This window comes from Desarmillaria tabescens, assembly GCF_030435595.1.
Source record: "Desarmillaria tabescens strain CCBAS 213 chromosome Unknown EV420scaffold_52, whole genome shotgun sequence".
In the NCBI taxonomy this organism is placed as follows: domain Eukaryota; kingdom Fungi; phylum Basidiomycota; class Agaricomycetes; order Agaricales; family Physalacriaceae; genus Desarmillaria; species Desarmillaria tabescens.
The window spans coordinates 261,529-273,774 of NW_026848351.1; the positions used below are offsets into that span (position 1 = coordinate 261,529).

The window sequence follows — 12,246 nt, forward strand, 5'->3', positions numbered from 1 at the left end:
AAGCAGAGGATGTTGAGAGTCTATCAGCTTATGAGTGTTCCCAGACTGTGGTCACGTATTCTTATGATCTATCAAACATGTTAACATTCAGTTTTATCACAAATGATGGCCAAAATACAAACGTGGAGAGTAATGAGAGCTCTACAACAATGCCACAGCCAGAGGAATGTCTTTGTGACCTAGGATGATAGGAGATGCCCATGCAAATGGATCGACCCATCAACACAAGTGGAGCACAAACTCTTGAATCTTCATGTATTTATGAGGATCTCTTGAAGAACCCACAAAGACAGAGGGAAATCTCAGCAGGCAAGGATCCTGAAGCCAAGGCAAGTTCACAAACTCAGTAAGTGAATCCACACAAATCCCTGAGAGATCCTTCATGTCTACAATCTACCAAACTGGTATCCCAGCCTTGAAAAACCTCTGGAGGACCATTGCATCATAAACAAATGCACCCAAGAGGCTGCTATTGACAGGCATGGTTGGCATATTAGACTCTGGTGAGTCTATGAGAGGCTTGAACATGGTCATGTAATCCACAAATGCCCAAAGTTCTAAGGTGACGTGCTGTGTCTCTGCAAACGTCAAATGGACATGGAGAAAAGATGTCAGCAGAGCATGCAGTTGTGCCAGAAGCATCTCTATGGCACTTAGGTGTCCATGCAAGCTACATGCCACAGGCTCACTGGCATCAATGGAATTCATGGACTTGATGACGACTTGGCAAGTAGTTTGAATTTTCAGAAACATTGAGTGATGTAGATGACCGACACCCTTCACAATACTATTTGGGTCAGACTCGACAAAATCATATTTGGTCAAGCCACGATAAAGTGGATAGAAGGGGTCATTCAGTAAGGCGGGAGACACCCAGCATATGCAGGCAAGGCAAGGGAACTGCTTGATGTAGGCCTGTGGCCATTGGAGAGGGTCATCATGGCCATAATGGAAGTTCTCCTGCATATATACCTCTCTGTTGCCAAGGAGAGGTTTGCAGGTGATACTGAAGTTCAGGGTGATGATGATGAAGTTGATACCGATCTTGCCATCAAATGGATCCAAAGCTAAAATTCTTATTAACATAGTACAGGTCTGAGGCGAGTACTTGAATGTACGAGAACTGGCCACTTAATTGTGCAGCAACAAGGTGGGATCTCCACCAATTTGTGCTGGTGTCAAGTTGGGAGGCAGCATGGTTAATCCTGTGAACATTGAGAATCAAGCTTGAACAGTGGCTGGAGGCGAGGAAAGTGATGATGGTTGCACATTGGATAGGGCCATTTTGCAGCCTGCCAAGGTTTGTCGAGTATTAAGGCACCACTGAGGACATGAGGAAGTACTGATGAAGGACGTCAGGCCACGGCAGTAACACCACCAGTGTTAACCACTACTCACAGCATCTGATGACAAAAAATGTCAAACAGACACAGTAACACATGCATGTCAACTGCAAGCACAAGACATGAAAAAAACCCATTCCAATAAGAAATCTTGTTGACAAAAGATGTCAAACAAGATGGGCAACACATCTGTGTTAACCCAAAAAAAAGAAATAAATTGAATTTACCTGAATAATTAGAACTTGAGGATAGCAGCTTGATGAGAAGCAAGAGAGAGGAACAGGAGAGAAAGAGCATGCAGTGAGTGTGAGAGAGAAAGGCACAAACTTAATTGACATGTTTCCAGGGGTTGCTGACCAAGCATGCACAGACCATCAGATGAACATACCGGTAGGCCATGGGCACTAGATTGACATGTCTCATGAGTGCCTTAGATGCCCATGCCACTCTCAGACTGGTGGCTGTGGCTTAGTAAGTGCTACCATGGCACTTAGTGAGTTCCTCACTCTTTCTCACTCACTGGCTTGATCCTCTTGGGTCAGCCTGTCCATTTAACATCTTTCATCATCAGACAATGGGCTTAACATGAGTGTCAGCCATGATCCTCAGTGTCTTAAAAAGAGATTCTTCTTTTTTTTGTTCCCTGCTTTCTGGTTGCATCATCTTCTTACCTGCAAGTCTTTCAATGGCTCATGCACACCTGAAAATTTTTGGGCCTGACAGTCTGATATTGGCCTTACTGCTTGGTGTCTTTTGCCAGTGGTACATGATTGTACTTTTGAATACTATTATTGTTGTGAATGTGGGCTTTGGCAGTTATACACCTATCATGGATGTATCACAATTTATCACAATTTTTTGACTTCAGTGAGTTAGATGACATTGCCAGTCAATATCCATTTTTATGGCTTAATGTACAGCCAGCCAATGTCTATAAAAATCTGCTTTCTCATCCATCTCTATCATGGCACCCCCCATGACTAAAAAAAACCAGTCCATGGCCTTCACTTTCAAAACATCTGGTGCCAAGTGCCAATGATCTTCTGCCCAGCTCTTGTCTCAGCCACTGAAGGGTACCAAGCACAAGAAGAAGAGGTCCATGAAGTGCAAGCACAATGAATTGGATAGTGAAAGCAACATGGTTGCAGCAGGCAGCAACAGAAACAAGCACAGAACCAAAAAACAAAGGTCAGAGTTAGAGGAAGATGCACTGCAGGATGAAGATGAGGATGTGGTCCTCCTAAGTAAGTGGTTTGTTTGTTTTCATGCCCGAGGCTGACAGTGCACATAGACAAGACCATGAAGAACTGGACCTTGTCAGTCTATGATCACTTTCACCTGCCTCCTGAAATCAAGAGGGATGCAGAGGGGAATGTGAAGTATGTTTTCACATGCAAGAGGTGTGTCCAGCCTGCCTTTCTCTTCAAATTTCTGTTGCAGTTGACATCCAGGCATCACTGCATCCATTTGATGACCTTTGTCAATGGTTTTTCTCACTATAGTTGAAGTTGCCATATATCTGACTGCATGCCAGGCATGGAAGTATGCACACCCACAGATGCAAGGACAATAGCACCAGTAATCTTAAGGGGCATGCTGAAAAGTGCAACTTCCAAGCCCAGCAAGACAGAAGTGGCCCTTGGCAGCAGAAGATTGGCGAGATTGTGTCAAAGTATATAGGTGACAAGTTCTGCTACTTGATGGTGGAGTGGTTGATGCAGTGTCACCAGCCCAACACCATTATTGAAGATGTGCCATTACAGAAGATTTTTCAGTTGCTCAACCCTATGGTGAACATCCACTCAAATATCACAGCAGGCCACGATGTCAAGGAGATATATGAAGTCTCCAAGGAGCAGCTGAAACAGATGCTCAAGGTATGTTCACATCTGTCTCAGAATACATGTTTCATTGAATGTCATACAGGAGCACGACGGTCACTTCCACATTGCATTTGATGCATGGTCAGTGCTAAACCACAACGAGTTTTTGGGTATTGTGCTTGTCTGGTGCTGCAATGGGCACATTAAGGTCATCACCCTGGATCTAATCAAGTAATTACATCTGCTTAGTCTCCTTGCCTCTGCTGATCCTTGCAAAGGCTAACAGATGCACACATGGGAAAGTACCTCACCAAGAAAATCTTTGACATTCTTAGAGAGTATGATCTGCTGGAAGACATACTTGGGCAAGCCGGCGACAATGCCTCTAACAACGATACTACCTTGGATCACCTGGAGCGCATGTTCAAGGAGCTGAGAAAGGCCATCCTGACTGACCATCATACTCAGATACGATGTTTTGCTCACATTCTGAACTTGATTGTGAAGGTATATGTGTTCTCCTTGTTTGCTGCTATATAATGTTCAATGCTTGTCATGTGGTAGGCCATCCTGTCCCAGTTCAAGGCAAAGCATTGGGTAAAGAAGGCAACCGATGATACACCATCTATGTGTTCACACCTAGATTTTGTGATTTTATAACAATACTATTGCAGTCTATCCTATACTAGTCATATATCAAAGGCTATAGTTGAGACTTTGGACTGATAGTCAAGTTAGCATGCTACTAGTCGAGTCAGGACTTAGGAATGATACCACTAGTGGGTCAGCCCTACCAGCCAACCGGACTAGTGCCTCTAAAGCTAGTATGACTTAGTAAAATACTGTCACTAGTAAGGAGTACAGCTACTAGCGCCCAAACAAGAAGTAAGAACCCACAGCAGATCTCGACTATTCAGTTGCTAGTGGACTGATCTGGGCATAAACACCTAAGTCAGAATGACTAGTCACATGTGCACTTCAGAAAGGACTTAGAAATGAATGAGTAAAGGCATAACCCTTAGCCCAGATCCGGATAGTGTGATACAGATCCCATACAATCAGTACTAGTATAGCCATATCACTAGTGAAGCACTGCTGGGCAAAGGGTATGGAAAAGACTAATAGTGGAGGCCCTAGGCCCACTATCTGACAGAAAAAACAGGCTAGGCTGACTATTGCATGATTGCTCACCATTATTCATGACTAGCCAAGACATCCTTATCAATATTACCCTTAAGGAATCTATTTATATTTATTCTGTACCTGTCTCTGTAGTATATAAGTAGTAGAAGGAGCAGCCTCGCAAGCTAGCTCCACAATTGTGACCTACTAGTCAGTATCCTAGTGCCTCAATTTAAGGCTTTTGTGCTTAACCTCAACAAAGTGTCTACTAGTCACTTAGTCACCTATAGTATTGAATGAATTAAAGTGTCTTAAAGTTGCTATTCTGCCTTGGAGTGACTCAGAGTGTTTCGAAGTTAGTTAAAGTATTTTCTCAGAGTTAAAGTATTTGTTCTTAGGCCAAGAGTGCCACTAGTCGAGCCTAGGGTGCCGCTAGTCAAGTGTAGACCACTTGTGAGACCCAGTATTTGGCTCAGAGTGCCACTAGTTTTGAAGTATCAGAGTTAGACCAAGCACAGTTGCTCAACCAAAGTCACTATTCATTCAATTGTGTCTTAAACCCTGCTAGTGCGAGTATTACATCTTGTGTAGCTCACTAGTACCAAATATACATCTTTAAACAACCTTTTCCTGATTTATTAAAGTCTGCAGAGTGCTTCTATCATACTTAAAACACCTGAACTCAATATTATTCATGATTTGTGTAGAGTAGTAGAGGGTTTTGGTGTTGTGGTGTTCATATCCATCCACTAGCCTTTTGTCACTTGCCATTACTGAGCACATCACCAATGCTGAGGACCAAGCTGGAGGAGAGGATTCTGATGTGGATGAGGTTGAAGATGATGAGGATGATGCATTGGATGCTGATAAAACTGCCACTTTGGAGGACCTTCACAAGGACCTGGAGGATGAGGAGAACCGTATGATTGACAAGGAATCTGACGATTGCCCAGAGGTCACCAATCTGACAGTGGATGAGGTCAATCTGGGAGTGTCAGCACTGACCAAGATAGGTTTCTCTCATGAAATGCATGGCCGATCGAGTTTACCTTACAATTAGTTAGTTATTAAAGCTTAGCAAATGAATTTTCCACAAGAATTCACTGCAAGTATGTCTTGAAAGCCTCTGCAAGAAGCAAGGCATTTCTGTCCTCAAGATGATTTGCTACATTGTCATGCACTGGAACATGACTTTCAATGTTATCGATAGAGGGGTTGCACTATGCCCAGCCCTCAATGCACTATGCATGAAGCATGAGCATAATGAGGGCAAACCACCATTGAAGCAATTAAAATGCTTTCTGCTGTCCAATGAGGAATGGAAGGTGCTCACACAGCTGCAGCTAATTTTGGAGGTATGTCTGAGTAACGATTATTTGTTTTACATTTGTTTGACCAGGGCAGCTAGATATTTCTCAAGGTGACAGAGCATATCTCACATTCAGCAGTTCCACTGTTGCACAAGATCATACCGACCATGGACAGCATCACTAAGAAGCTCAAAAAATACCTCAAGGATGCCATCCTTTACCCAGCTGTGTGTGCAGGTGTTGCCCATGGTCTGGCTATCACTGACAAGTATTACTCAAAGACTGATGAATCCATCATGTGAAAGATGGCAATGAGTGAGTATGTGAGCTATTGAGCATTATCTATCTGACAGTGGTATAGTTATGCACCCAAGATACAAACTTGGCTACTTTAGACAGCAGGGCTGGCTGCATGAGTAGATTACAACAGCAGAAGAATCTACTTGGGAGACTTGGACAATGTACTACTTGCTAACAGTCTCTGAGCTGCCTGATATGCAAACTGTGGTAGGTGTTCAAAGTCTCATGGCTAATGAGATCTAAATTTGGGCATCTAACACAGAATAAAAATGAGGATCTGTTTGCTGATGTCAACAACTACAGTTGTAGCACCAAAGGAGATGTTTTTGAAGTGTATATCACTGATCTGCTGGCCAACTGTGGTGATCCAATTATACATTGGAGTGCAAAGTTAGACAAATGCGATATAAAGTCAAAGAAGGTCATCACACCAATGGGCGCCCTTGCAAGAATGGCACTTGATTTTTTATCAGCACCTGGTATATCCTTTCATGTCAAACAATGATGATACTGATTATTGATATATATGATATAGCCACATCGACAGATGTGGAACAAGTCTTCTCTTATGGTGGGCTTGTTGTTAATAAATGCTACTATAATTTATCTCTGAAGTCGACATGTGCAAATGTGATACTGAATTCTTGAGGCAAGGTTGAGGGTCTGATACTAAAAAAGATTCTTGTTAAGAAGTTCAACAAGAAAGTGTTGTGTCTAAATAACAGTGGGAGAGTAAAGAAGTCTGTTCACATTGTAGAGGTTTTGGATAGCACTGGTGATGAGGACACTGATGAGGAGAAATCTGAAAGTAGTGGAGACAGTGATGAAGAGTAAACATAATATGATATTGGTTGTATTAGGTATGGGTAATTGACAGGTATTCACACAGGTATTTATAGGTACACACATGTACCCGGATGAGCACAGGTACCTGTCACAAATACAGGTACCCATGATGCAGGTCAGGTCATCTGTGCCACAGATGTTGGCACAGATGATGGGTATGGCTTTTGAGCTGTGGGTACCTGCAGTCATGGATATGGATGTACCTGAGTACACAATCGTGAAGGTCTCTAAGCTAGAGTGAGATCTGGCTCATGCACAAGGAGAGATCTCAAAGGCATGAGCAGAGATACATAGTCTTTGAGATAAACTCCAGGCTTTCCAGTTGAAATGCAAAGAGCTATGGAGTAAGCTGGTGGATTGCTTAGGAGAGAAATGGAAGTATAACAAATGTTGCAAATGTGCAGCAGGTATGCTTGCCCATGCAATCAAGCATTCACGTCAAAAAGCATTAAAAGATTCTGCAAAAATCAGCATCACTAAAAGTGGTATTTATACAGCACAGGCACATCAAATAGCCCAGTTCCTAGTCAGTACTGGATGCTCAGAGAAGAAGGTCAGAAGAGTCATTCAATCTGTGGGCATAATGATGGGAACAATAATTAAATGGAGAATGAGTCAATGCACAGTTTAATGGTGCATTACTGAAGGTGGACTTGCAGCACAAATGCAGGCTGGCCATAAAATGGCAAAAGCAAAAAGTACATCAGTGAGTTATCTGATAGTTATAAATTGATCTAAATGGCCTACAGATTTAATGTTCAGCAGCGATGGGACAACTCACCAACATACTAACTATGAATCCTGGACAGTTGCTCTTCAAACAGATGAAATTAACCTGCCAAATCTATGAACTCTTGGTGTTGATTCATCTGTAATCATTCCAGTGAAACACAGCTCACTGGTCTTCAAAACTGACTCAATGAATGTGCTTAAATCTTTAATGCTAATCCATTAGCTCAGTGTGAAACTATGTCTTTTTCTCAAGACAACTTTATCACAAAACTGCATAGTACCAACAGTGATCATGCAGCAGACCAGAAGAAGGATAATACCCTACTTCATACCTGGAAGAAAAGATGAACAGAATCAGTGCTTAGGCAAAAAATAGATGTCAGAGCTAGAGTTTCCTGACCTGATCAAGCTTCTCATAGCTATGAAGGAAGCAAGAATTGATGAGCTTGGCAGGGTGGAAATTTGGGAAAACCTCTCACCAGAAGAAAGACTACAATATGACAAGAAAACAATGCTATCATTGATTTGAGAACTTGGTGGTCAGGAGTATGACAAAATCCCTGATCTCAAGAAATGAAAGTTTGACTTATTCTTGTAGGGCAGATGCTATATGCACAAAGATCTAAATATGGTGAAGGGAGGAGACAAGGCAATCAGTGAATTTTGGAAATCAAAAGGACTTATGCTACTGACTCTCCTTGCAAATAAGGATAATGCAGCTGTTCTTGCCTCAACATCTGTTGGAGGAGAGCACACAGCTGCTGAAATTCACATGGAAAAAGTTTCTGGCCATGGTGATGTCAAGACAATGATGCTTGGTGGCCTTCTTTTCCATCACAAAGATGACAAGAAGGGCCAGCAGGACACATTCTTGTGGTTCTTCAGGCAGAAACTGGGTTGTGACATGGCTTATTCTGGGATGAGCAGTACACACTATCAATCTAACTGTGATGGAGCTAAATTCATCATTCTCCATCAATTGCTGTTGATTGAATTCCTAGACACCATCTGCTACAAAAAGAACAAAGCAGGACTTACCAATCTTGAGAAGAATTTCTTGGCTGCAATTCAAGATGAGCCAACAATTGTTGAACTGTTGCTACTCACCATGTATAACATAGTCTTCAGCCACTTGTACATGTGGTATGTGCATGGTCCTGGAGTATGTTAGGATCATGCCAATAGGATTGCAGCAGTAAGTGCACATAGCAGAATGCCATGGGATGTGTTGGGTGTAGGTGAAGCTATTAGCAATGTCACCCCTGAGCTGAAGCCCTAAGATGAGTACGGATGGTGAAGAGGCCAGCTGTGGGCACCTGTGGAATAGTGAGCAGGCTAAAAGGTGAACCTCAAAAACCCACACACACACTCACATAACTATACAAAATACAATCACTCTCGTAAGTTCTAGGAGGAGCGATTATTTCTAATGCGATCCAACTATACTTCAATATCTCGCAGAGTTTCTCTTATTCTTGATGCTCTTAACAAAGCTAAGCTTTCTCTAAGGAATTCCTAAATCTAGGGACTTTTACAGGAAGGTCGTTTACTGGTGCGATGCAACCTTCAAGGCAGTTTCAGGTTAAAATACACAAGGGACACTGATCCCAACAGAAACAGAGATGATACATGTTAAAACAATAGTGAGCTTGCTAAAAGAACACCACAGGCAAGCACTGACTTAGCCCGCTCACTACACAACTGTATGTAGGGGTTCTCCAACTAACTTCAGCAAGTTATCTCAACTCAAGAACACTTCAGAAGTGCTCAGAAACAGATTCAGAAACGAAACTTTGAACAGAACTGACACGGAACAGACTGAAACAGAACAGAACAGAACAGATTTCAGATTTCCACTTCAACACATTCTCTGAACAGACTTATCACACTTAACAGAATGGAAACAGTGTCACTGATTCATATTCACTCTGAGTAAGTTCTCAAAAGTCTTATCAAAAGGGTATCTCGGATTTCTCTGAGTGAGCTCGCTAATTCTATACAAAGCTTGAAGTTACAAACTGATCCTTTGTTACAGTACCACCTTCAATGTGTGCATGGGAACTTGGGGGCTCGAAACTTTGCTTCTATCTACTGGAACCGTCCTACTTATACTACAGGGAATTTAGAATTACAAACGTCGCACAGTACCCAGACCCCTACGTGCATAGTACATTGCCACTGCTGCCTTACTGAGCATCTGAGTCGGACTTCCCAGTTTTAATCTCATTTCTATAGTGAGCTCGCTAAACATGTGCCAAGAGGTGCTCTCCCGACACCCACAGGCTTGTTCTCTGATGACTGACAGGTCTAGGTGTATGGAACTATCACTTCTAACATATGTCCTTCAGTACTTCTTTCTTGGATTCACAGAGGCTTCTCGTAGACACAGCAACAAGTGAGTCTTTGAACAATAGGACTCTGGACAATGGAACACAGGCTCATGGACTTCAGCCAAGACTCACTGTCCAAGTTTGCTCTGGTGATATCTGTCATCTTGCATAAGGATTTCCCCAGATTTTCAGGTACTGCACATCACAGTTAGTGAGCATGCTAAATACTTTCAATGTTAATGCAACCTTCAAAGTGTCATCCAACTTCCGTGAGCATGCTTGTAAGTTAGGGCATAGTGCACTGGGTATAGGGTTCAGCCTTCTCATCATGCATGCCCATCAGGTACGGTGCTGTGACGAAGTCCTGTTTAGAATCCTGTTGCTTCTTATGCCATAAGTTATATTCTGCATCCTTGCACTGCATAGCATTAGTGTTGACATGTTTTAGTCCGCTCGCTCACTATATCTCTGTGTGCATGTAAAAACATGCTAGATTGCAAAATTCCACGTGTAAGTAGGCTGCAGTCATAACAATGGAAGTCTGTGGAATGATAGAGAAGGGTTGGGAGATAAGTCCACTGGATCAGAGTTCCACAGACTGGAGGACAAGAGTTGACTGAGAGTCAGAGAGAGAGATTGGGCTGAACCAAGTTGATATTCAAACTGTGTATGTACAGTGTAATTCTAAGGCTTATATACTAGTTAGGAGTCCGATCTAGTTCCTACTTGGAGTGTTCTACATTCTAGGGTTGTCGGAGGATGTATTCTACTGGTCAGTGGCCAATGGAGTCCAATGACATATTCGCTACTAATATTGGGCTATTGATAAATTAATATGGAGAGATAAAATATAGAATGGAATATGAAATGGGAACTGAGAATCGGAATCCATAGGATTACAGGGTGTGGTTTGTTGGATTGAGTGGAAGTTGGGTTTCCATCAGCATGCTCGTTACAGTATTCCCCTCTTAGTGTTCTTGCCCTCAAGGATGCAGATCCCGATGGCTGAGTGTGACCATGTGGAATTTTTTCAGGTTGGTCACATGGTTTTCTACCTCTTAGCTTTCTATCACCACCATCTCCATTTTCTGATTTTTGTCCTTATCATTGGTCATGTCATCAATCATTGAGTACTATGTTTCCATGACACATGAACTATACGAGCCTGCCCTGACACCCAAAGATATTTAGCCTGAAGACCTGGAAGCCTTTCATGATGAGCGGGATGCCACGGAAAAAGCTAGGGAGGATGCTGTGGAGGCCCGTGAGGCCTGGAAGGCACAGAAACAAAAGGAGGAAAAGAGGCAGGCTCTAGAGTTAGAATGGCAAGAGACAAAATTAGCACAGGAGAGGAAGGTTGCAGAGGCCAAAGCAAGGAAGGAGAGAGAGGAGCAGGAGGCCACAGAGAGAAACTGGCAGGAGGAAGAGGCAAGGCAGTTAGAGGAAGAGAGGGAGGCCATGGAGAGGGAGAAGTTGGAGGATGAGATCAGGAATGCTGTGAAGGTTGAGAAGGAGAAGGAGAGGGAGGAAGGTGGCAATGGAGAGGGTGGTTCTGATAGGGATAATGAGCAGGAGAGGGGTCTCAAGGAAAAGGCCTTGAGGAAATTGGTGAAGCAGAGGAAGGATCAGAAGGGCAAGGGTAAGGCAACCAATTCAGAGGCCATGGGTGTTTCGAGGAAGAGGAAGGTCAAATCTAGTGTGGCAGTGGTGGTGAGTGGAGATGAAGAAGTTGAAGAGCCATCGGGGAGGCCACTGAAGAAGTTGAAGACTGAGCCTGAGATGCAGGCAGATGATGAAGAGTATAAGGGTAACGGTAAGTTACTTCCATGGCTTGTGCTGACTTGTTCTGTAGGGTGTTGTGGGCATTGTAAAGCGGACGATGTCAAGTGTTTTATTTGCTGCAGGTGCACTTGCAAGCAGTGTAAGCTGAAGAAGAGCAAGTGTGTATTTAGCCAGGGTGAAGGGTCAGGGTCCATGGGTTCCGGTGAGGTCATGGACCTCTTACAACAACTTTGTGACAACATGGACACCTTCCAGGAAGGTTTGGAGAGGGTAGAAGAGAAAGTCAACATCTTCGGAAGCTGGGTTGATGACCTGGTGGATGACTTTCATGAGGGTGACACACTGGAATGGCCGTCAGGTTTCATTGATAATGAGTTTAGGAAGGAATGGGAGGTGTCCAAGGCTGAGCTTGAGGACCTCAAGAACATAAACTCAGAAGCCCTAAGGATCACAATGCGGATACGACTGGACAAGGATGTCGCCCATGTCTGGAATGCCCAAGTTATGGGCATTAAGTCTCTCAATCCCAAGGATCCCTTCGAGCTGGCAAACATGGAGGTCTGGTATGGGTGTCTTGGGGAGGATGGCCTTCAGTTGGCCATCAAGTGTCAGGACTGTTTTTTGGATACAAGGGCAAAGTTTTACACCCTCAGAGGCT

At 43.2% G+C, this 12,246-nt stretch overlaps 2 protein-coding genes across 2 annotated transcripts; one reads left to right on the top strand and one right to left on the bottom strand.

Annotated features, from left to right (window-relative positions):
• Positions 1 to 393: 393 nt before the first annotated feature.
• On the bottom strand, positions 394 to 1,086 carry EV420DRAFT_1648653 (uncharacterized protein; the record flags this gene model as incomplete). The annotated part of the gene is made up of 1 exon (XM_060478199.1): positions 394 to 1,086. The coding sequence occupies one exon, from the start codon at positions 1,084 to 1,086 to the stop codon at positions 394 to 396; it is 693 nt and encodes a 230-aa protein (XP_060325278.1).
• Positions 1,087 to 8,080: 6,994 nt separating this feature from the next.
• EV420DRAFT_1277276 (uncharacterized protein) lies at positions 8,081 to 8,647 on the top strand (the record flags this gene model as incomplete). The annotated part of the gene is made up of 1 exon (XM_060468019.1): positions 8,081 to 8,647. A coding segment is annotated over one exon (567 nt), but the record flags the coding sequence as incomplete, so codon positions are not given.
• Positions 8,648 to 12,246: the final 3,599 nt, after the last annotated feature.